This window comes from Odocoileus virginianus, unplaced genomic scaffold, assembly GCF_023699985.2.
Source record: "Odocoileus virginianus isolate 20LAN1187 ecotype Illinois unplaced genomic scaffold, Ovbor_1.2 Unplaced_Contig_5, whole genome shotgun sequence".
NCBI lineage: Eukaryota > Metazoa > Chordata > Mammalia > Artiodactyla > Cervidae > Odocoileus > Odocoileus virginianus.
In genome coordinates, this window is record NW_027224322.1 from 507,812 (window position 1) to 532,027 (window position 24,216).

The window sequence follows — 24,216 nt, forward strand, 5'->3', positions numbered from 1 at the left end:
ATATTCATTGGAAGGACTGATGCTGAAGCTCCAATACTTTGGCCACCTGATGCGAAGAACTGACTCATTTGAAAAGACCCTGATGCTGGGAAAGATTGAAGGCAGGAGAAGGGGACGACAGAGGATGAGATGGTTGGATGGCATCACCGACTCAATGGACATGAGTTTGGGTAAACTTCGGGAGTTGGTGATGGACAGGGAGGAATGTTGTGCTGCAGTCCATGGGGTCGCAAAGTTGGACATGACTGAGTGACTGAACTGATTTTTATTATTATTTTTGACCACACACATCATGTAGGATCTTAGTTCCCCAATCAAGGATTGAACCTGTGCCCCCAGCATTGCAAGCACAGAGTCTTAACCACTGGACCACCAGGGAAGCTCCAGGGAGAGACTTTTAAAGCAAAGGTACACACTGGAGAGGAGACCTAGCTGTGAATCCTAAACTGTCACCCCTTGATTAGGCCTGGGCACTGCCAACCCTAAGAGAGAACAAGAATAAGCTTGGGGTTCTGAAGCAGATGTGGGGGCTGGGCTCCTTGTGGCAGGGACTGCAATCAGCTGACTGCATGACCTGCAGGCCCTGACCCAGCCCAAGAGGGTGGGACCCCTACATCCCAGCTGCCTGAATCCCTCCTTCCAGGGTTCCTGACTCCCTGGGCTCAATTTGGCCTGAAGTCCAAACTGCCTGGGCCATGAACTGGGTGGGTCTCTGTGTCCGAGGTCACTGGCAATGGGGAAGCTCGCTCTTCAGTTGAGAGAAGTAATCACCTAAGTGGACAGACGTCTGCACCACACTCATGGACCCTACAACAGGCTTCTGAAAGAAATTTCCACACCACGTGGCTAGCAGTCAGGCATCAGTTTTATTCTTGGAAGTTCACAAACAAGAGAACGGTCTGGGAACCAGTAGTTTCCCTTCTCCTTCGTAACTCTGGAGACAAACTCCATGCCAGAGTTTCCATCACCAGAACACACACAGTTCCCGGGGAGAGCAGGCCAGGTCCATGGACCTGCAGGGGAAACCCACCTGCAATGGTCTGGCCATAGCGAGGTGGAAGCACTGTCCATCATGAGATGCACCATGGGGCGTTCATCACCACTGCCTCTACACTTGTTTGCTGACAGTGAGACGTTTTAAAACCACTCACAGCATTAGAAATGGGGAAAATGTGCTTGGCTTTGTATTTATGCATTTGACTGACACCTTAATTGACACCACAGCATCCAGCAATACTTCAGAAGGGTAACTACCTCTCCAGAATCCTTTATTTAACACAATTGGAACCATCGATGGCAACCTAATACACAAACTCAAGCGTGCTAAATGCAAGACATACAGAGAACCGTGCTTCTCTGTGGCAGCTCTGGGCAGGCCTGCAGAACGCCTCCTGCCTGTCCTGGCTGGAGGGCCAGGGCTTGAGGTCTTCTGCCAGGACACTAGTGCTCAGCACCCAGGAGAGGCTCAGCTCCGTTCCATCACCTGTGCCCCCAGACCCACAGGGCGCCTCTTAAGTCTGGGACAGGGGAAGCGCGGACAACCCTGGGAGCCCTACAGGATTCCTCCTCCGCCTGTGGCTCCCTCCCTCCACCCACCATCGGGCTGGGCAGGGGGAATGCATAAACATTCCTCCAGCAAGAAACAGGGGGCCTGGCTGGACTGATTATGCGGGTCTGCGCAGCAGGACCGGGAAATATCCAGACCCCTGCCCGCCACGTCTGAACTCCCGGGAGGAGGGAACGGAACCTGGGAAGGCAGAGCCCACCCCGCAGGCCCCAGGTTGGCGTTGGTCACCAAGGCCTCCAGACACTCTGGGCCAAGCGGGTAGCAGTCAGGCTGCCCAGGGCTGCGGGCACCGAGTCTGGCCCCTCGGCAGGCGGGGCACGGCTCAGTTCAGCCTCGGGGACCTCCTCCAGGTCTGAGGACTGGTCGTCCCCGGAGCCCCGGGGGCTGGGCAGCGGGGACTCGAGCGCGCCTCCTACGAGCCAGTTGCTCCGCCCCGGGGCTGCGGGCGGCGCAGACAGGGCGTCCCCCAGCAGATCGCGGAAGCTGCTGCCCTCGCGCAGCGGCATGGACTCGAGCAGGTGGTTCAGGAGCTCGGCGGCGACGGTAGCGTCGATGGCCTGGCACGTGGACACGAACGTGTGCACTTCGTGCATGCACTGGATGTAGCCGGCGGCGAAGCGCTCGCTGGCTTCCGCTTGCAGCTGCTCGCGCTCTGCGCTCGGAGATGGGAGGGGAGAGAGCCGCGCCGGGTCCAGTGAGCGGCGACCGCTGTGGCCCGGCCCTCCCGGCCCGCGGGGACGAGGCTCACCCAGGAGACGCGGGGGGCGCCCCCTGTCCCGGGCCGGGGAAGTCCTCGGTGGAGCCGCGGCGCGGCAGGCTGGGCGAACGCGCCCCGCGCCCCCCCGCCCGCCGCGCGCCCGGCCGCCACTCACCGCGCGCCTGGCCCCGCAGCGCGCCCTGCACGCGCCGCACCGTGAGCTCCAGCACCTCGGCGTTTTCCAGCTTCGCCTGCACCTGCGCCGCCGGGGAGGGGAGGTGAGGCGAGGCCGGCCCGCGGGCCCGCAACCCCTGGGCGCCCCCCACCCCCGACCCCGCTGGCCTCACCTCGGCGCCCGCCAGCAGCAGCCGCAGCTCCTGCAGGCTCTCGTTGATCCGCGCGCGCCGCTTCTTCTCCACCAGGGGCTTCCGGGCCTGCGGAAAGCGAGCAACTGAGTCCCGGCCCTGCGTGGTCCCCGGAGCCCGCCCGCTCCCTCGCCCATCCGTGGATACAGCCAGCACCTTGCGGTCCCCGCGCGCCTCGCAGCCGTCCTCATCCTCGCGACCTGCCCGGTCCCGGCCCGGCGCCAGGAGCGGAGCCATGACGCGCACAGCCGGGAGCCCGGCGAGCGCAACAAGCGAGCACGCCCCTCACCCCCTCGCGTCTTCCGCGGCGTCCTCGCGCCCGCCTCCGATCCCCGCCCCTTTTATAGCACCTTATTTGCATCTCAATACGCCAATTGCTTGTGCGGGCCAATGGCAGAGGCCGCTTTGTCCGGCCCAGCCGCCCCGGTCGGCTAGCAGCTGGCGGGGCGTGGCCTGCGGCCGGGAGCTGGAGGGCGGAGGGCGGGGGGCAAGCCCAGCTGGGCCTCCGAGCGACCCCCGCGTTGGCCGGGGGAGAGTGGGCACCCGAGGGGGCGATGACCACGAGGGCTGTGGCCCCAGGTGCGCTTGTTCCCCTTCCCACCCTGAACCGGTCGCCCAGGTCTGCTGCGCGCGCGAGCAGGAGCGCACCCATCCCTTCATCCATCCATTCGCGCTAGACTTCCTTCACCTAAGATGCCACAGGAGGGGGACCCTTCAGCGCGCCTGCTGGGGTCCTCGGAGCTAGAGCCACAGCAAAGACCGCGGTCTCCGAAGCTGGAGGGAGCCACAGGTCCGGTCTGGGGAGGCTGCAGAGTCCCAGGGAGGTGAGGGCCCTACGGGCAGCAGGGGTGGGAGCGAGCTCCTGCTCCCTCACGTTTCTAGCGGACTTGTGAGTCCTGCCTGCAGCCTGCTCGGGGATCCTAGTGGGGCGGGGTCCGCAGGCCCGTCCTCAACAGCTTCATCTCTCGGACCTCCTTCTCTGGTCATCGGTCCTTTCCTGGTCCTCATCACCCTCCCATCTCCTCGGCCCCTTCGCTCCCTGACCCCCTTTCACCTTCCTTTCCCCCACCCTCTCCTCCCTCAATATACCCACCGACCCCCGACCTTCCCTCCCCTACCCCCCCATCTGGTTCTCACCCGCCCATCGACGCCCCCACCCCCACCCCGTCCCCAACCCAAGCTTGCCCTGCCCCATCCTGCCCTCCCTGCCCAACCGCCCTTCCCTGGTCCCACAACCCTTTTCCATTCGCCCCGGCCCCCTCCCCAGCCCCGGGGCTCCCTTTCCCCCCAGTCCTCCCCTCCCTCCCCCGCCCCTCGCCGGGCTGGCGGAGCCCGCCGTCTGGTCCCCGTAACTTGATGCCCGTGACAGTTGGCAGCTGCAGCCGCTTCGGCAGAGAAAAGCGGCAGCCCAGCCAAGAGCGACAGGTGTTGGCCGCGCCTTTGTCTCGGGCTGCTTTGTCACCAGGGCGGGCGTGGGGGTGGGTGCGCCTGTGTCGCCAGACGACCGCCACCCCCAGGTCCGGCTGCCCATCTGCCAGCCCGGCCTCTTTGAGGGTGGGGTGCGTGGGCGGTGGGGCGACACCCTGGGGACCCCCAGCCTGGCCCCAGCGCTGAAGGCCCAGGTCCGCGGCCTCTCCTGGCAAAGCCGGGATGCCAATTTGCCTTCAGGCAGCCAGGGCTTACACCTGGCCCACACAGAGCCTTAAACCTGGAGCGCCTGGGATCTCCCTTTAAAGGGCTCCTTCCCTGCTGTTCAGGCTGCAGCTCCGTTTCCATCTTCCTGGTGGAAGGACCTGCAACCTTGTAGGATCTGCTGCTTCCCTCCCGGGACTGGGACCGTCAGGGTCTGGTTCTGTGCCCCTCCAGGTTATAAGCATCCTTGGCCCGGGGTACTCTGACCAGCACCCTGTCACAACCCCCAGCACAGAGACTGGTGAAGCAGAAGCCCTGGGCGGGGAGGGAAGATGAGTGTCCCCAGCCTAGCTGGAGGGAGCAGGGGAAAGAAACATCCAGGGATGGCAGGGGGGCTGGGTGGCAGGACTGGGCTGCAGACGCCCACCAGGGCCCCCCATGATCCAAAGATGGCTCTGGCAGCCCTTCCGGTGTCTACTTCACTTCAGGTTCCCTGCCAGAGGGATCTCCACAGTAGGACAAGCTTGATGAGAGTTCTGATGGTTCTCAAAGGTGGCTCGGCAGGTAAAGAACCCTCCTGCCAATGCAGGAGACACAGGAGACTCGGGTTTGATCCCTGGGTTGGGAAGATCCCCTGGAGAAGGAAATGGCAACCTGCTTCAGTACTCTTGCCTGGAGAACTCCATGGACAGAGGAGTCTGGTGGGCTACAGTCCATGGGATCACAAGGAGCTGGACACGCCTGAGCAACTAACCACAAGCAAGACCAGCGCACCTCTGTGAGCCCTTGGTGGGTAGGGACTTGGACTCGGGGACTCCCTGGGAACCCCTTCTGCTGATCCTCACTTGGCTGTCTGTCTGCTTTTCTGTGAGCAGGGTGCTGACCCATCTCCAGCCCTGCATTGCTCACCCAGGTAGAAACTTACTCCTCTCCTTCAGACACCCTGTGTGTTTCCCGGTCTCCCTCATAAGCCATGGGGGAGAAAGCTTAGCTCTTGTTCTCCCATCCTCCCCTGCCTGATCAGAAGCTTGACTGCCCTCCCCCTTCCTAGTGGAGGGCCAGACAGAGTGTGGGAGGGGCTTGAGTAGTGGAACCCTTTGAGAGAGCCCATAGCTGGCCTGGAACTTCACTTTTCTTCACCATGTCATTTAGACACCACCCCAGGGAGCAAGATCCCACCCCCACGCCAAGGAATCGCAGTTAAAGTTTGCCCTACTTTGAGGAACTCAGATATGGAAAAACCAACTCGGTGCTATCTCTTATTCTTGACCCTTACCTTTCCCATTATTGATTGTATTGTTTGAATAAGATCAAACGAGTATTTTAGAGTGCTCTCCAGGACAGGCACTTTATATTGGAACAGGATGATCGGGGCTCTAGGGAAGGCCTGTGGAAAAAGACTACTAGTCTTTGCCTGATTCGATGGGGAACTGGAAGTGCAGGAAGAGTGATAAAGGCCAACGGTGCAAACGAGAAATCAAAGGCAACTTGGAACTCCGGGAAAAACAAAAAGCTGCCCAAGGAGAGAAATGTAACCTTAGTACTTACTTGGCCCAGTAGCCAATTCTTTCACAGTCACAAGATAATACGGCTCATAGCATTTCAAGATTTAGAGTCAATCTATGAGTGAGTGAAATTTACTAAGTCGTGTCCGACTCTACAGTCAATCTGTAGGAAAGGCTTAGTGGTGGTTGTAGGGTGTATATAGAGCTAACTTTGTACAAACAAAAGGACAGGTGGCAGTTGTCAGGAGAAGATGGCTGAGCAAGGGCTAAGGATCTCCAAAGCCTGATCTTACATGGGGTTGCGAGGCTGTGAGGAATGCTGTCTAGAAGTGAAGGAAGGAGAATTCAGTGCTGGGACATGCCTCAGTCTAAGTAGCCTTGGGACAAAAAGCACAAGGATAGAATAGGGTTGGAGAAGGAAATGGCAACCCACTCCAGGATTCTTGCCTGGAGAATCCCCCTGAACAGAGGAGCCTGACGGGCTATAGTCCATGGGGTCGCAAAGAGCTGGCCACGGCTGAGTGACTAAACCATAGAGTAGGGGGTGTGAGTCAGCAAAATCCTCCTTGGTTAGACTGGAAGTTGCCCAAGGCCTCATCTTTGAAGCCAGCCTCAGTTTCCTTTAATGGGCCCACTGGCTGGCAGGCCTGGCTTCTTCCTCCCAGAAACCCGGCTGCTCTGTCTCAGGACCACCTCGCCCTTTCTCTTTCCCTACGTGGCCTCCGCTAGCAGATCCACTTCCTGCCATTTGTTGCTTGGACTGATCCCACCTTCAAAGGTTGCCTGAGCACAGGCTTCCTGAGCATTTGGGCTCTTTGATCCCCATATCCAAAGACAGAGCCCAACAGAGGCTGGGCAGGGCAGCAGTGGCCACAGGGGGACCAGTTAGCGGCAGGGGTGGCAAGCCATAAAATCCCCAGGGAACAAAGGCGGTGGCCAGCCTATGGACGTCCAGGCCCCTGGCGGGCAATCAGCCCAGCGGCTTGGAGAAGCTCCTTTTGGTTTGGAAATAGAGGGGGGGGGGTGCCCTTGGGGTTAAACGGTAGACAAAAACGCAGCTAAACACCCTGAAGTCTCAGAATTTCAGTGAAGCAGGCAGATCTCCACATCTGGCCACTGAGGAGGTCTGCAGAGGCCTCTGGGTCCACTGGGAGGACTTGGCCTCCCCACCCCCAGTCACCACCTGGATCCAGGCAGCCAGGACGGGAGGCGAGAGTCAAGCCTTCCTCCTCCTGCTGAGGGAGCTCCGGGAAGGCCGGGCACCAGGTCTGGGACCCACGACACAGTCTGGTATGAAGAAGTGTTTGGAAGGGAGAAGCAGCCCCTGCTGCTTTGATCAGGCCCTGCACGGTCTCGCTGCAGTGGGAGGAAGCGTGGGGGTGGGGTGGGGTAGGAGGAGACCGCCATGCTGCCTGTGGTGGAGACACGAGGCCTTTCTGGCCTCAGATCCTTCTGATCTCGCTGCCTTCAGCCCTGGGCCAGCGCACAGGCAGCCAGCCCCGGTGCGAGAGACGACCCAGAGCGGGTGGGGAGAGAGAGGAGCAGGTGCCCGGGCTCACTGCAGAGCGGATGCGAACACCAGGGGCTGAGCTGAGTGGCCCTACTCCCCATCTGAGTGAGAAACCACGGAGGGGCTGGACTCCCGGATTAGATCTACAGCAGGGAGTCCCCTATAGCTCAGGCGGTAAAGAATCCGCCTGCAACACAGGAGACCCAGGTTTGATCCCTGGGTCGGGAAGATCCCCTGGAGGAGGGCATGGCAACCCACTCCAGTATTCTTGCCTGGAGAATCCCATGGACAGAGAAGCCTGGCGGGCTACAGTCCATGGGGTTGCAAAGAGTCGGACACAACTGAGTGACTAACACTACACTAACAGGGAGTTCACTGTGGTGGGGGCTGCATGTCACACACACACACACGCACACAATAGGAAGGGGTCAGCAAGAGGCACATTGTGCGTGGGAAGAGGTGAGGGGTGCCTTGGAGAGAGAATATTTCCTAAAGCAGAATTTCTAGGGTTTGTCTTAGAAAAATCACTTGATAATCTTTGTCTCCATTCAGGTTCCTATTCCTCTGTGCTATATTAAAAATGCAGAAATAAAAATAGGGACTTTCCTGGTGATCCAGTGGTTGAGAATCTGTGCTTCCATTGCAGGAGGCACAGGTTTGATCCCTGGGCCAGGAACTAAGTAAGATCTCACATACCGTGCAGAAAATAAATAAACGAACAGAACTCAGGCTCCTATTTCTCTGTGCTATATTAAAAATATACAAAATAAAAATATACTTGCTTTATTTACCAATTATCTAAAAGGCAAAAAAGTCATAAAAAGACACAAGCAGTCCAACAAACATATTGCACTGGGTGAAGAAAGTCTGGCTTGCGCATAAACAAACCACTTGTCCGGCAAGGCTTGATGTGTTGTTAACAGACTCTGAGAGCTTATTTACATATCTTTTCAGGAATATATTAAAAAGAAGGCTCAGTTTAAAATTGAGAAGAAGTCTTGATAACACCCATGTAAGCACGCACACTAAAGGAAACAAGACCGGATGCGTGTTGGCACCACGTAAACAATTTCACAAGATGCTCCTACTGCCCACTTCTCAGCACACAGCGAAGCTACGCGGCACTTAACAACCAGCGGACAGACATAAATAGTAAGATAACGCTGATGGTAAACATTCATAACAGGAGAGAACCTTTTGGCAGTTCAGCTAAAGCCAATGCAACCTTGACTGTCCCTTGATGATCTAACTGGGAGGCAAGAAGCCGTTTGTAGCATCTGATCTCCACACAAACTCACAGACTACACCTTGCCTTGGGGATCTGAAGATGATGTTGCCTTTACATTTAAAAAAATAATTAAACTTTTTGCGTTTATGAAAAGTAAGATTGATATTCAGGCATAAAATGATTTTACTATGAAAACCAACTGGATTACAAGGAAGCTTCACCTATTCTAGTAGCTGCTTCTCCATCAAAGGATGGGGGGCAGGGGAAGCTGCTTTCTCTGAAGTTGCTACAGACTCAGTGCAACTGTAAGTCAACTGTTTCATCACTGGCAGCTTCTCATTCACTCCAGGGACCAGTTTAACATTTATTTCTAAGCTTTCTTTGGGATATACGATGCGATATGAGGTTTTGCAAAAAGGTGAGCAGTCTGGTCTCACTCTTCCCCAGGCGTCCTGTTCACCGGAAAGTGCCAGCGACACTAGTGGACATCACGCCAGAGACTGGAAGCGGCATCAGTGAGTCAGGGCTCACAGAAAGGGTGCAGGGCCACCCTGGAACACAAGCTCGGGGCCCAGCTCAGCCAGGAGGAGGCGCTGGCTCCGTTGCCCCAGAGCTGACGCCTGGGAAGCGCCAACGAAGGACCAACACGCGCTGAGTCCCAAACGTGGTGGTCACGGCCGGGCTAGGAGGGCTAAGTCCCAAGAAGGGAACGACCAGCAGCACGTTTTCACTGACACGCGGCCATCCTGGTCTGAAAAGGATGCACGGATGATGCAGCCACACCCAGAGGGGTCTGTGTTGTGTTTCTGAGGACGTGTAATTTCCGTGATGGACGTGGTCACGGGAACCTGTCGGCTTCTTTCATCTGGAGCGAGCAGTTCAACTTTACCCGCCCTGGACATACACGCTTGTCGGATGAAGCGTTGGCTGCAACTGCAGTGGAAGCTGAAGCGGCAGGTTTGCCGAACTACACATCATTTAACGTGAGACGTTTCGGAAAGGAGGCTTTTGAAATGAAATAAGCACAGGCTGTGACTTCCACTTGGTAGGTTTCAAAAACATCTAGTCTGACTAAATAGAGAGAAAACCGCCCCTGGAGAGGACAGAATTGATCTGATCCAAACACAAACACAAACGCTGGGCAAGCCCTGGACCGCCGCTGCTCGGCGTGGAGCCCCCGCGCCCCTCGGGCTGGTGGTCGCAGCCTGGGCCATGCCTCGGGATAACCCATGGAGCCAGTAGGCCCGGGCCGGCCTGTCTGGGGACTCCTGGGGGCGCTCAGCCGCTTCCTGACACAAAGAGGCAGGCAGCCTTTCTCGAGTTAAATAGTGAAGGTCTCGTTCCCCTGCCCCCTAACATCCTATATTTTATTCATAAATATAAAATAGCATTTCTTCCCAAACATCTCCTACCTTCCATGGTTTTAAATCACCCCTTCAGAAAACTATGGGTTTTTTTAAAACAAAAAAAGCCACGAAAGTATATCCATCGGTCTCACTGGAGACCCATGCGAGACCCTTCCCCTCCTCAGAGCACCGCCTAGCGGACGTCACTGGCGGCGCTGTCGCCTTGAGGAGGGGGGCTGCGTCTGCCTTTCGTTTCTGGGACTCAGGGGGGCCCACTCTCCTCTCCTTTGGTGTCTGTCATTTCGCTGAGCCCCAGTGTAGGGGTGTCTTCCTCATATGCCACACAAAGGCTGTCTTCTCCCTCGTTTTCACAGTAAACACATCCCTTAAAAGAAAAATGTAAATCAGTAACGAAAATGAGATCTTTGGTACAAACAGTTCAGTCTGAACGAAGCGCAGGTGACCAGGTGTCGGCCTGAGGCTGCTGGCAGGCGCGGAGGTGCCACTAGGCTGTGGGACCCCTGCTTGCTTCTTCCCGACTTCTTCCAGTCCCCTGGGAACCTCATCTGAGAGGGGGCTTTGCACAATGAGGTGGGGGGCATCAATCAGAGGCCTTGGTCCCAGCCCCTCCTCCTTCTGCCTGCACGACCTGGAGTGCTACCTACCTTCTCTGACCTCAGTTTTCTAATCTGTAAAATGGGACACTAAGAAGCTACCAGCTTATTTGTTCCTCCCCCTGTTGAACACCTATCTGTTAAGCATCTGTCGTGTTCCAGACTCGTTCTAAGAACCGGGATTTGGCAGTGAACAGAGAGGAAAACCCGTGTCCCGTTGGAGGAGATCTAGTAGCCAGAGGAGAGGTGCTCCGGGGTGTTATAAGACGGGAGGTGCTGGGCTGACGTGGAACGAGGCACACGAGGACTCTGTCATTTTACAGTGGACGTTCAGAAAAGGCCACCAAGAGCGACTGTGGTGGCTTTAAAATATGCCCATGAAGTTTTTGACATTCCTTCCTCCAAAGGTGGAGGCCTGGACTCAGTGACGTGCCTCTAACAAAGCGCAGGTGACGGAGGTTGTCACAGGCCCCCAGCATCCTGGCCCCGTGCCCTCGGGGGAGGCCGGGATCTTGTCCTGAGGACACATAAGCAGTGCCGTGGTCAGATCCACATGGCAAGGAGCAGAGCCCTCCTGCCAACGGCCAGCCCCCACGAGCACTGCGGGAGGGACCCCCCTCGGAAGCAGCTCCCCAGCTCTGGTCCTGCCTCTGGAGGCGGGAGCCTAGCCGTTACCTTGCCTTCACCCTCAGGAGAGGCCCCGAGTCAGAACTGCCCAGCTGAGCTGCTCTTAAATTCCAACCCAGAGAAACAGTGGGGAGAATAAACGGTTCTTATTCTAAGCTACTAAGCTTGGGGGTTATTTGCTGTGCAGCAGTAGATCAGCTGGGGCTTTCCTGGTCCCTCAGCTGGTAAAGAAAGTGCCTGCAATGCAGGAGACCCGGCTTCAGTTCTGGGGTTGGGAAGATCCCCTGGAGAAGGGCATGGCTCCCACTCCAGTACTCTTGCCTGGGAGAATTCCACAGACAGCGCCCTGGTGGGCTACAGTCCCTGGGGTCACAGAAGAGTCGGACATGACTGAGCGACGTACACACACAGCGATGGCAGGTCCATAGCACAACTGTGCGTGGAGAAGCCCAGGAGCCAGAGTGAGCCAGTGTGTCTGTGAGGAGGGGGACGCCCAGGAGAGGGCAGGGCAGGCACAAAGGCCCCGGGGCAGGAGACACGTGCTGGTCTTCAGAGAACCGCCAGAGAGGAGGGAATGTGGGGGACGGGTGCTGCGGGGAGGGGGCGACACAGCTTAACTGCTATGTTAGGGTGGTGATGGGAAGCGGCTGCTTTCCATCCCCCTGGAAGGTCAGGCCAGCGTGACCTGCCGGTGGACTGGATAGGGGTAAGAGAGGAGGGGAGTCCGGGCCCGTGGTCTGAGCAAGTGGGGTGGTGCAGACTTCCCCTGGAGTGGGCGGGAAGAAAGTGGCTGGGCAGGTCGTCTCCGGGGAAACCTGGGAAGTACCCCAGAGGTGGACGCTGGCGGGGCTCGCGTGTAGATGCCGCTTCCCACGGGAGGCGGGAGCTGACCGTGCTGGGGTGGTGTGCATAGAGAAGGCCAGGGCACCCCGGAATCTGGCTGTGTCCACACTGGGGAAGTGAACCGGGGAGGGGAGCTGGGGTACAGAGAAACCCTCAAGAAGGAACAGAGAGCGCGGGGGGCAGCCGCTTAGAGTGCAAGGAGGGCTTGCTGTCCCCTGCTTCTTATGGTCTACACGGATGTTGAGGGTTTAGGACAGAAGAAGTAGGTCTGTGTTTTAATTGTGACAACAACTGAAAAATTTTCAAATTTCAGCATGTGACTGAGATTAGACATTTCAGAGACCTTTTTGGAAACAGTGTTGAAAAGCCACTGGAAGGAAGTTCCTTGAAAGACATCTAACAGTGTTGTGGTTTCTTTTTTCTTGTAATGCTCTTATTTAATCTTCGAAGTTTTAAATGTACAGAACAGATGCACAGATAGTGCCAGGCATTCTCATCACAGTGCCTTTTAACACCATGTCAGGAAGCGCCATGTCCCAGAGCTTACCTCCACGTCGATGGCCGTGGGCAGGCCACCTGACCGCATCCACGGGTGGATGTCCTGCAGTTCCTGCTTCTGCCCATCTGTGAACCTGGGCTGGAACCTCTGCAGTGCCTTCAGCTTCTCCCTGTCCTCCTGTAGGACCGTCTCTAAGTTTCTTCATGAAATATCAAGAAACAGGGAAGCTTTAGAATGCCTCAAGGGTTATCTTTTTTTAAAGTATATGCTCATTTTCTACCAACACTTCCAGTATTATTCACATAATTTTATTTTAATGTAATTTTTTTTTTTTTTTTTTGCCACACTCCTCAGCATAGAGGATCTTCCCTGACCAGGGACAGATCCTGTGGCCCCTGCAGTGGAAGGAGTCTTAGTCTTTACCACTGGACCCCAGGGAATTTTAGATGATTTTGTTTAACTTTCCTTTCCACTTAAAATAAATTACCCTATTTCAGGTAACAATCTCTCTAGTAAATAAGCTGTAGTTTTTCTATGAAAGTGATACACCAAGTTCTGGTTTTAATTTTAGCTTAGATCAGCCATGGGAGCTGGGTACCTGCAGACACTTGCTTCTGCACCTGGGAGCATCTCACCAGCAAGGTGGAGAGTAGACAAGCCCCCTGCCACCTGCCGCCCTGGCCTGCCTCGCAGCGGCCCTGGAGACGGAGCCCCAGGCTGGCCTGGCCCAGAGCCCTGGCTGTTCTGAGCCTTAGGGGTAATCACCCCCACCGAGGGGGCACCGCACCTGACAGGCTCCGGGTTCCTTGGAGTGGTCAGAGCTGAGGCACAGACCAGGCTCCCTAAGAAGCAGCGGGTGGCCTGGGACGGTCTCCCGCCTCAGCTCTTGGTTTCTGCATCTCTGGAACAGACAGACACACACACACCACTGGCCACACAGGGCTATCACAGCAGAGCAGAAGAGGCGGCAGTGGCACAAACGCTGCGTGCCGGCAAGTGACGGCCCGGAGGCTCCCCAGGCCAGCACGGGGCCTCCGCATGGCCGCGCGCGCCGGCCGTCCACCCAGGGGGCCCTCCTAGCGGCACCCTCTGTTCCATCTGAGACAAGGCACTGGGAAGCCCTCTGGCCTCGCCGTCGGGGGATCCCGAGCCCAGCCCCGCACTGCCCCAGCAGGGGCGGGCGGTTACCGTGCAGGCATCTGGTAGGTCATCCTGACGCTGTCGTCCGTGTTGGCCATCAGCAGCCAGACGGGGTCTTGGAGGACATACTTGAGGAGGTGCTCAGTCCCGTCCACCTCCGCCTTCACTGCTGCTCCGTGGTTATTCTCTGAAGAGTCGATGCTTCCGAAATACCTGCTGGTGTGACTCGTGTCGCTGCTGCCTTTAAAACAGAGTGCCGCAGGTCACGACCTCGAACCTAAGTCGGCCCCGTAAGGGGAGGGCAGCTACTGCCGGTGTCGGGGGATTGTCCCTTCTCTTTTTCCAACGGTCCAACTGTCTGGATGATAACTTAAGAATCACTTAAAGACCAGGCATCAGCTGGAACCATGGAGCTGACTCTGCTGGCACAGCTGTGGAGTCCAGGCGGGGCCCCAGCTAAGAGGCCGTGCCCTCCCCTCCCTGGCCTTCCAGGGTGGGGGCTCCGCCCAGGTGAGGGGAGTGGGGCGCTTGCAGCCGGGGATGGGTGTGCTGCTCCTGCAGAGCAGCTCCAAGCCACACTGCACCGTCCCGGCCGGTACCGCCCGAGGCCACACGCCGGTGCCCACCAGGGGAGACACTCGGGACGGCGCTCCACCACCTGCCCTCCCAGCAGATGCGGGGAGCCCCAGGGACAGTCCAGCCAGGGATGGGGGTGCAGTCTGCCCTGCCCACTGACACGGGGAGTGACAGGTGACAGCGGGAACCGGGCCTGGCCATGGGGCAGGAGGAGGAGCCCTGTGGCCCATGTGAGGCTCCGAGGAGCCGCTCGGGGTGCAGCCAGAAGCCACGCGATCAGGACCCCGATGCTGGGCCCTGCAAGCAGCAGCCTGAGGCTCTGGGGGCGACTGGCACCCTCCGGACACAGAGAGCCAAGGATACCCAGGTGCGTCACATGGGGGTCTTCCAAACACAGGTCAACTGTGCCCCCCACCCAACTCAGGGCTCCCGGTGCCCCCCATGTACCTGGCCCGCTTCTGGACGCATCGCAGCCCAGGGAGCAGGAGGCCAGGGAGCAGGAGGTGGCGGAGGCCTGGCTCCCAGACAGCGCAGAGCCCGTGGCTGAGCAGAGGTCCCCCTGCAGCAGGAGGCGCAGCAAGCCGCTGGACGAGGAGAGCGAGTCACTGTTCGGGGCATCCGCTGGCTCCTCATGCTTGGGGGGACAGGGGGGGACACCCAGTCAGGTCTCCACACAGAGCAGGGCTGAGTGAGGGGACGGAGGCTCCTTGGGCACTGGCCCTTTCTCTGTGGGCCATGTGCACAGACCCTGGGGTTCCCGGGACCCAGCCCGCTTCTCGGAGGCAGAAAGGAGGACGTTTGATTAGATTCCATTTGGGAAGAGTTCCTCAAGAGAAGGTGGCTCCTAGAGCCCAGGCAGGGATCCAAGCTTTATGCTTATTTCTCCACCGAGTGCACACGGAAGCAGGACCATGCCTCAACAGCACCCAGAGGTGCCCTCAGAGCGGCAGGACTCTGCACCCTACAGCAGGGGAAGCCTTGGGCACCAGGGGCCTGGCCTGGGAGTGCCTAGTCTGTAGGCGAGGTGGGAATCAGAGGTGCTGGGGGTCCCTATCCCCATCTCCTCTCCCGGAGCACAGGTCAGGGGGCACGTGGCCCTGCCGTGGACACAGGCGGGGAGCGGGAACCCGGGTGGCCCCACCGTGGACACAGGCGGGGAGTGGGAACCCGGGTGGCCCCCCCGTGGACACAGGCGGGGAGCGGGAACCCCAGGTGGCCCCGCCGTGGACACAGGCGGGGAGCGGGAGCCCAGGTGGCCCCGCCATGGACACAGGCGGGGAGCGGGAACCCCGGTGGCCCCGCCTTGGACACAGGCGGGGAGCGGGAACCCGGGTGGCCCCGCCTTGGACACAGGCGGGGAGCGGGAACCCGGGTGGCCCCGCCGTGGACACAGGCGGGGAGTGGGAACCCGGGTGGCCCCACCGTGGACACAGGCGGGGAGTGGGAACCCGGGTGGCCCCCCCGTGGACACAGGCGGGGAGCGGGAACCCCAGGTGGCCCCGCCGTGGACACAGGCGGGGAGCGGGAGCCCAGGTGGCCCCGCCGTGGACACAGGCGGGGAGCGGGAACCCAGGTGGCCCCGCCATGGACACAGGCGGGGAGTGGGAACCCAGGTGGCCCCGCCGTGGACACAGGCGGGGAGCGGGAACCCGGGTGGCCCTGCCTTGGACACAGGCGGGGAGCGGGAACCCGGGTGGCCCTGCCTTGGACACAGGCGGGGAGCGGGAACCCGGGTGGCCCTGCCTTGGACACAGGCGGGGAGCGGGAACCCGGGTGGCCCTGCCTTGGACACAGGCGGGGAGCGGGAACCCGGGTGGCCCTGCCTTGGACACAGGCGGGGAGCTGGAACCCGGGTGGCCCTGCTTTGGACACAGGCGGGGAGCGGGAACCCAGGTGCCTTGGACACAGGCGGGGAGCGGGAACCCAGGTGGCCCTGCCTTGGACACAGGCGGGGAGCGGGAACCCGGGTGGCCCTGCCTTGGACACAGGCGGGGAGCGGGAACCCAGGTGACCCTGCCTTGGACACAGGCGGGGAGCGGGAACCCAGGTGGCCCTGCCTTGGACACAGGTGGGGAGCAGGAACCCAGGTGCCTTGCCTTGGACACAGGCGGGGAGCAGGAACCCAGGTGGCCCTGCCTTGGACACAGGTGGGGAGCGGGAACCCAGGTGCCTTGCCTTGGACACAGGCAGGGAGCGGGAACCCAGGTGGCCCTGCCTTGGACACAGGCGGGGGGATGGGTCCACGCAGCCCTGCTTTGGCGGGCTCACAGACTGCCCTGCCTTGGACACAGGCCAGGTGTGAGGGGATGGCTCATGGACAGCACTGCCTTGGCTCTCAGAACACAGATGCGTTAGCTGGAAATCACACTGCTGTTTCACGAACCAAGTAAGAGAATGTGACCGTGTCCTCACCCTGGGAGGGCGGGGTTGAGAGCAGCGGTTTCCAGCTCCCCCCAGCTCCGGGCCTCACCAGGGCCCCTCTGCTTCCAGCCCCGCTCCGAGGAGCCTCTGCTCTGGTGTTTAACCTGACGGCTCCATCCTCCAAGTGTCCACCTAACACCCGGAGGCCCCTGACGACGCGTGATGAAGTCCCCGTGGCCGTCTGGACACTGCATCTGCCGGCCATCTCTCTCTCTTCAGGTCCCAGGACGGTTAGGGTCACAGGTCTACTGTGACGGGGCCTTGGGAACATGCTCATGTCTGGCACACGGAACTGCATCCAGACTAAGTGGTTTGGCAGAACTGCGGGGTGGGGGCCACCCACGTCGGGCATGAGGGTGTGCATGGCCCACCCTGGTACCAGAGTTCGCCACCTGCTTTAGACAAAGGGCATCAGGAGGTGCTTACGGTTGGGGGTGACTTGGGCTGCCAGTCCCAGGATGAGCCAGGCTTGCAGTCGGCACCTGCACCCACGGTCCCTGTGGCCCCTGTGGCCGCTGCGGTGCCCTCAGGGGCCTCCTCCAGCTGCATGAGGTTGAGCTGCAGCGGTGAGCTTCCGCGGGACTGGAAGAGTGGCAGGGAGGTCCTGTCTGGGGGCCCAGCAGAGGGGGGCGGGGTACCTGGGGTGGCCACGCGCGACATGGGTGGCCCTCGCTCCGCTGGGGCACACGGGCACGGCTGTTTGGGGGCTGAGGTCCGATCGGGGAAGAACTCGGGCTGTGAGGCAGGAGGCATCTCAGATGCAAAGTTCGGCTGGCTGGGGAAGAAGGCTGGGGGCAAGGCTGGGGTCACCGGGGAGAAGGAGTAGCCGGGCAAGACCAATGCCATGACTGGGGCCAAGGGGCTGGCGAACGGCGGGGGATGGACCCTGAGCGCCTGCTGGGCATCCACGGGCACTGCGAGGTCAGTGTGGGCAGCCCCAGACCCTGTGGTCACGGTCCCTGGTGCGGTCACTATTCCTGGCGCTGGAAACAAGGGCAGGGAGTAGGCTGGCACTGGGCCAGGGAAGGGCATCGCTGGGCAGCTGGACTGTGACGTGTCCGACAGGGACCAGGCTGTGGTGTTCAGGCCCACTAGTGGGAGGCGCTGGGGCGCTGGACCCCCAGACCCGGTGCTGCCCGAGGACTCGCGAGGCTTGACACGTTTGGACTTCAGTTTTCGGTTCTTCCCGGTTTTTTTCCAAGAGGAGTCTACTCCAGAGGTATTTCTTAGTCCAGGAGCAGCTAAAATAATAGGAACACAATGAGAGTTAAAATCCTTAAAGCTAAGCTTCAGCAGTACGTGAACCAAGAATTTCCAAATATAAAAGCTGGGTTTAGAAAAGGCAGAGGAACCAGAGATCAAATTCGCTGAATCATAGAGAAGGCAAGGAAATTCCCGAAAAACATCCGCTTCATTAACTATACTAAAGCCTTTGACTTTGTGGATCACAACAAACTGGAAAATTCTTAGAGATGGGAATACCAGATCACTTTACCTGCCTCCTGAGAAACCTGTATGCAGGTCAAGAAGCAACAGTTAGAACTGGACATGGAACAATGGACTGGTTCCAAATTGGGAAAGGAGTATGTCAAGGCTGTATATTGTCACCCTGCTTATTTAACTTATATGCAGAGTACATCATGAGAAACACTGGGCTGGATGAAGCATAAGCTGGAATCAAGATTGCCGGGAGAAATATCAATAACCTCAGATATGCAGATGACACCACACTTATGGCAGAAAACGAAGAACTAAAGAGGCTCTTGATGAAAGTGAAAGAGGAGAGTGAAATAGCTTAAAACTCAATATTCAGAAAACTAAGATCATGGCATCTGGTCCCATCACTTCATGGCAAATAGATGGGGAAACAATGGAAACAGTGGCAGACTTTATTTTTGGGGGCTCCAAAATCACTGCAGATGGTGACTGACACAATAAAATTAAAAGATGCTTACTCCTTGGGAGAAAAGCTATGACCAACCTAGACAGCATATTAAAAAGCAGAGACATTACTTTGCCAACAAAGTCCATCTAGTCAAGGCTATGGTTTTTCCAGTGGTCATGTATGGATGTGAGAGTTGGACTATGAAGAAAGCTGAGCACCGAAGAATTGATGCTTTTGAACTGTGGTGTTGGAGAAGACTCTTGAGAGTCCCTTGGACTGCAAGGAGATTCCAACCAGTCCATCCTAAAGGAAATCAGTCCTGAATGTTCATTGGAAGGACTGATGCTGAAGCTGAAGCTCCAATACTTTGGTCACCTGATGCGAAGAGTTGACTCACTGGAAAAGACCCTGATGCTGGGAAAGATTGAAGGCAGGAGAAGAAGGGGACAACAGAGGATGAGATGGTTGGATGGCATCACCGACTCAATGGACATGAGTTTGAGTAAGCTCTGGGAGTTGGTGATGGACAGGGAGGCCCTGGCATGCTGCGGTGCATGGGGTTGCAAAGAGGACATGACTGAGCAACTCAACTGAACTGAAAGGCAGAACCACTGATTTTATGTAACCTCATATCTCAACTTTACAAACTTTTAAAAAGAGATGTTTTTAAGAGATCTCTGTTAAAGAGAGATGTTTCTTGGTTCATCCGCCAAAGGAGCCTATGTCCATGCCTGTGAAGTCAAAGGGCTGAAGGAACACAGGTCTTCCTCTGATCCAAGACCTGCTGAGAGGGGCCATCCTCAGGAGGCTGCAGGGACTCCACCTGTGGTGTGGCGGACACGGGGCATGTCCCCCACCTCCCCTGGGCCCTGGCTGGGACTGGGGGTGCTGTGGGCCAGGGGGGCACCCTGAGCCTGGTACGTGGGGCACGGGGCAGTGGGACGGGCCCAGGACCTCAGCTTTCCCCCTCACGTCACAGAGGGTAACTCGGGGGCCCTGGCCGTGGGCGTGTGGGGACGTCCCCGGCCGGCTGTGCCACATGCCAGAGCAGACGGTTCAGGCCAAGGCGAACGGCCAAGTGGGTGGAGGTTCTGTCGTCACTCTGTCTGTCTAGTGTTAGTCCTACAAGAGTCTATCTCGTGCTGTGACTAGGACTTGCAGTGCTGGGCTCCGGGGTACCAACCCAGGGTCTGGGCAGGGCTGCTGGGGACAGCTGTGTGGGCTGGGCACCACAGAAACTGCCAGGCCAAGGGGGCAGGAGGCGCTGGGATTCTGCACCAAGCCGGGCTGCCGGCTGTGGGGGTGGGGGCCTGGTTCCTGGTTTCCACAGAGGTTCCCTGGGCGCCTTCAGTAACCCTGGGTCCAGGCAGGAAGGAGGAAAGGAGAGCGGGAATGGTATAATCTTCCAGTACAGGGTCAGCCTCTCACTCCTGGGACACCCATCTCGGCACATCTGCCCAGAGGCCGGGGGAGCTGGGCCCTCGCAGTGTGGGCCCCCTGGGCTCGTAGCTCTGATCCTTGGGTTGGGGCTTGGAGCCCAGGGGAGAGCTGGCATCTCCGACCAGCTCGGCCCTGACCGCAGGGCCCAGGAAGGTGGCTGGGGGCTGGGAGCCCGGCTCCTGCACCAGATAAGGGGTGAGGAAGCCAGCCTGCTCCACCACAGCCCTGTGCTGGCTCTTCACACCCCCCGGGCTCTGTCTGGCTCTGGAGTCTGCACGGCAGCGGCGAGGCCAACCCGCCAGGATGGTGTGCGTTCTGGGGAGAAGGGCACCCTTTCCTCCTGCAGCGTCATCTGGGATCCCTCCTTCCTCAGGAGCCTGACGTCAAACGCTCCTTCCCTGGGCGGTGAATTCGCCCCCCTGGTTCTCTGAGGGAGGGAAGGGGGGTGGCACCCAGGCAGAGAATGCCTGGCAAGGCAGGAGGGCAGTCGCCCGGCCCTGAGTTTCACAGGGGTGGGCTGGGCCTGTCACCACTGCTTATAGCACAGTTCCCTTGGGAACGCAGGTGACATCCCCGAGTGTCAGTGCTCACGCTCCAACGGCATCTTACAAGCGCCCGTGTCCTAAGGAGGGGGCGCTCACCGTCTGAAAGCAGCACGGACGCAGCAGCGTTAAGAACAGAGTTAAAACCCGCTTTAGTTCCGATGTCGTCACTTACTTCTGTCGCTCAAGTGCCCCTTGGACCTTTCTTGCAGGTAATGATGGCAGCGAGACTGGAAAACATGGAGTTTCCTGATTTCCCGGAACCGCAGCAGGAAGCTCTGCTCCTCCTTCTGGGTGTGGGCGGCCAGCACCTCCTTGGTGAGGCCCAGCTTCTGGAAGGCCTCCTGGTCCTGGCTGAGGCCGCAGGGCAGCACGGGGCCCGCCGGGCACTCCAGAGACTCGGGCCCGCTCGCAGCAGCATCTCCCAGCGGCTCTGGAACAGCGGACGCGGAGCTCTCATCCGCAAGGGCCCTTCTGCCCGAGAACGGCTGAGAAAACGCGCACCGCTCCCGCAAAGGCCAGAGTCTCCCACAGAAGACTCCCGCACAATGCCCACAGGATGGGGCTGACGCTCGAGACGCGTCTGCTCAGCTCTCTGAGAAAGCTGCCAACCAAAGCCAACAAGCGGGGACACGAAGCCACGTGAGGTGGGGGCTCTGGAATCCGTCCTCTAAACTGAGCCGTCCTCTAACCTGGGGGCACCTGGAGTTTCAGCCTCTGACACTGAAGACACTCGAGGCTGTCTTGGGCTTTCAGGGCACAGAAGGTACCTGGCCCTGTCCTGGCGTAGGACCACAGGCCTGATGGTGTGGTCAGCAGAACCGTGGGGGCAGGCAGGATGGGGCCCGTGGGACTACAGGCCATCCTGAGGGGGGCTGGCCACTGGCCCTCTGATGTGGACTCTCCCCCTCATCACGCCCTTCTTCCAAGCAGAGAACAGGTTCAGGCTGGTTCTCCTCTAGGTGTCTGAAGGACAGCTCAGCATATTGCCCTTGGCTGTCCTGTCTCGGCTCCTGTCCTCCAACGGGAGGGCCAGGCTTGCCACCCCACCCATGGCAGTTGGGAGGTCGGGGGGCCTTGTCCCCGGGGTTCTCTCGGCCCCAACCAAAGGGGAGTCCTGGCATCACTGCTCGGTCCCAGGAAGCCCCTCCATGTTGACACCTGAGCGGACACCTGTCATAGGGGGAGCCGGAGTATGGCGGGGGCGGGGGCAGGTGTCGCCACCCCCACCCTGCACGGCACGTGCCTGGACTTCCTGGACACCCCCTTACTGGGCCACGTGGGTGCGCCTGCACTCAGATACACTTAGGATCTGGGGATGGGCGTCAAACCCCTGCTCTCCACGGTCAGCGTCAGACTGTTCTCGCGGTCGCCAGTTCTCGGCGCGCCTACCAAGCTCGGGCGGCGGCTTCTTGTCCCCCACGTGGACGATGGTGCTGCTGTAGCTGCACTGGCTGCCGAGGGACGCCACACTCTCCGCCTTGCTGGGCAGCGTCAGCGACGTCAGGCGCGCGCTCATGTCCCTGCGGCCCTTCATCGGGGAGGGCGATGCTGCCTCTTTGCAGGAGAAAACGGAAGCAGACACAAATCGCGGTAAGGGCGAGCTGCTGTGACAAGAATTACGGAGGCTGGCCGAGGGGGCGCTCCAGGACCTGGGGACTCAAGTCTGCACTCGACCTGCCAGCGGATGCTGTGCCCTCCGGGGAATGGCAGAGAAGCGGAGACTCAGGAATGGGGACAACGGCACCCTGACATCTGGGAGGAGACAGGTGCCTGGGCTCAGGGCCTCTGCCGGGGCCTGTGGGGAGCCCCACCCTGCGGCCAGGGCCCCTCTGCTGAGGGCAGGCGAGCAGCTGGGCTTCCCCTGCAGGCTGGGACAGGCCTCACCAGTCGCCCAGGCTTCCATCAACCATGGAGACCCTGCTTGTGGTCCTGCTGAGGACCACCAGTAATAGCCACACATCCGATCTCCTCTGACTCCTGGGGCTGCTGACACTCAGAGGCCAGTCCTCCCCTGAGACACCATGAAACGGGCCTGCCGGAGAACGACATCCTGGCTTCCAGCAGCCCCGGGGGATCCTGTCCTCTAAGTCCAGAACCACCTCTACCTCCAGCTGGTAAGAAAGTTCTGAGACATTTTGGTCATTTAAATCAACAGCTGACACCCCAGCAAGTGTCCCTGAGGCCGCTCAGAACCCACAGGAGAAGGGAGAAGGGGCCTCGGGCACTCAGATAAGGCCTGATCCTGAGAGGGGTAAGTGGCGGGTACAGCTCAAGCAGACATGGTACCTGCAGCATGCAGCCCGGGGCCCGCGAGGGCCTGGCGCTTGTCACTGGCCTGGGGCGTGGCGAGGCTCGCAGGGAACTCACACTTCCTCTTCAGGGTGGCTGCCTCGCTGCAGCTCTCCAGGTACCTGCGGGGGGGTTGGAAAGGGCTTCATGTAACCGAGAGTCAGACCACGGGTGCCACTGGCGGGGAGGGAGGCCAGAAGGGCCGCACCTGATAACGCTGTCCAGGCAGCTGATCTGCTGGTAGGAGCCGGCCGGCGGGTCCCTGCAGGCCAGCTCCTTGGGAGGGCTGACCTCGGGCAGGCTGGCCCTGGAGCTGTCCTTCTCCATGGCCGCAGCAGCTTTCATCAGAGTCGGGGAACCGCTCTGCATTTCTGGAGCAACGACAACATCGTTCTTTCCATTAATACCTGTTTCCCCTAGTGCCCACTCTAAGATTACAAAGCATTTCAATTCTACTGAAAAATAGTGCCAGGGCTCAGCATGTGCCTCACAGACACGGAGACCCCAGGCCAGCCTGGGATTCAGGCCACCCCGCCAGGCCAGCCTGGGACTCAGGCCACCCCGCCGGGCCAGCGGAGGGAGCTCTCTCGTCCCCACTTGGTCTGGGCTGTCCCCAGGTTCAGGGACTCAGCGGTGGGAAAGGCCAGTTCCTACTTGAACACCTGAAGATCACAGGAGCTTTGTGGTCCATCGATATTCCCAGCCTCGGAAGGTTTGGTCTCTTCCAACACGACTCGCCACATGGTGAGCGGGATCAGGCCTGGGGTGCAGGGTGGGGGGCCCAGGAGCAAAGCCAGCACCCCCACCTCAGGCAGCTGGGCCTGGACCGTCCGCGGGACAGCTGGGCAGCCCCTGGGCAAGCATCTGCTCACGTGGCTCAGGGCCACTCTGCAGAGTGGGACCAGGGGGTCATGGGGCAGAGGCGCACACCTGGCTACACCTCATGGGCCTCCCCGGGGCCCTGGGCTGTGGTGTGGACCCCAGGCTGAGCCCTGTGTCAGCACAGAAGCGAATGGCCCAACTCAAAGGGGAAATTCCCTGCATCCAGAGCTTTAGTCACACCCGCCTCCCCATCTTGCCACGCTGAAGCCTCACTAAGGAAATGCTGGATCATTTGGTACCTGAAGCAGGCTTGCTCTTTTGTTCTCCAGATTCATCAGGGTAATGAATTTTGCTTTTGGCCTTCTTACCATTTTTACAAATTTCCTTGAAGAAAAACAAAAACAAATGAACACATTATTCACCCCAGGAGACCCTGCAACCTGTGCCCCACAGGCTGAGGAAGAAAAGCCCAACTAACCCCAGCAACAGAGAAGCAAGCTCGAAATGAGATCTGAGACCCAAACAAAGCAGATTTTACGATTCTGAAGAATAATAAGAAATAAAGTGAGTGTTAGGCTACTCTTTCTTCTTTCTAAGCCTAATCCTTCCGTTTGATCTTCACTTTTGTCTGATTTGCCTGCTTTAAATAGTTCTCACCCAAACCT

The 24,216-nt window shown here is 59.0% G+C and overlaps 2 protein-coding genes and 1 long non-coding RNA gene across 4 annotated transcripts in view; 1 reads left to right on the plus strand and 2 right to left on the minus strand.

Annotated features, from left to right (window-relative positions):
- Window positions 1-1,234: 1,234 nt before the first annotated feature.
- On the minus strand, window positions 1,235-2,962 carry HES6 (hes family bHLH transcription factor 6). Of its 2 annotated transcripts, none has more exons than XM_020876427.2 (4): window positions 2,786-2,962; window positions 2,612-2,698; window positions 2,440-2,521; window positions 1,235-2,219 (listed from the first exon to the last, which is right to left on the minus strand). In XM_020876427.2, exons 1-4 carry the CDS (start codon window positions 2,864-2,866, stop codon window positions 1,792-1,794), a joined length of 678 nt encoding a protein of 225 aa, XP_020732086.1. In that variant the 5' UTR covers window positions 2,867-2,962; the 3' UTR covers window positions 1,235-1,791. The 2 variants fall into 2 exon arrangements, with proteins under 2 accessions (XP_020732086.1, XP_020732088.1); XM_020876429.2 differs by having other exon boundaries at window positions 1,991-2,219; window positions 2,480-2,521.
- Window positions 2,963-3,365: 403 nt separating this feature from the next.
- LOC139033853 (uncharacterized) lies at window positions 3,366-5,506 on the plus strand. Its single transcript, XR_011486336.1, has 2 exons — window positions 3,366-3,453; window positions 4,750-5,506. It is a non-coding gene; the product is annotated as an uncharacterized lncRNA (long non-coding RNA).
- Window positions 5,507-8,043: 2,537 nt separating this feature from the next.
- PER2 (period circadian regulator 2) overlaps window positions 8,044-24,216 on the minus strand; it is a 40,469-nt gene continuing 24,296 nt past the window's right edge. The window contains exons 14-23 of the mRNA XM_070463617.1: window positions 23,851-23,935; window positions 22,938-23,100; window positions 22,727-22,851; window positions 21,830-21,994; window positions 20,613-20,870; window positions 16,997-17,811; window positions 14,597-14,783; window positions 13,622-13,814; window positions 12,482-12,632; window positions 8,044-10,235 (exon numbers count right to left, since the gene is read on the minus strand). Of these exons, the coding sequence (XP_070319718.1) occupies window positions 10,113-10,235; window positions 12,482-12,632; window positions 13,622-13,814; window positions 14,597-14,783; window positions 16,997-17,811; window positions 20,613-20,870; window positions 21,830-21,994; window positions 22,727-22,851; window positions 22,938-23,100; window positions 23,851-23,935 (2,265 nt within the window). The 3' untranslated portion in view covers window positions 8,044-10,112. The remainder of the gene's footprint in view (window positions 10,236-12,481; window positions 12,633-13,621; window positions 13,815-14,596; window positions 14,784-16,996; window positions 17,812-20,612; window positions 20,871-21,829; window positions 21,995-22,726; window positions 22,852-22,937; window positions 23,101-23,850; window positions 23,936-24,216) is intronic.

Bases quoted from the DNA above. Each gene is read 5' to 3' on its own strand.
- HES6 (XM_020876427.2), bottom strand. From the start codon at position 2,866: ATGGCTCCGCTCCTGGCGCCGGGCCGGGACCGGGCAGGTCGCGAGGAT. The intron at 2,699-2,785 runs GTGCTGGCTGTA...CGCTTTCCGCAG, and splicing joins AGGCGCGCGGGGACCGCAAG to GCCCGGAAGCCCCTGGTGGA. The intron at 2,522-2,611 runs GTGAGGCCAGCG...CCGGCGGCGCAG, and splicing joins TGCTGCTGGCGGGCGCCGAG to GTGCAGGCGAAGCTGGAAAA.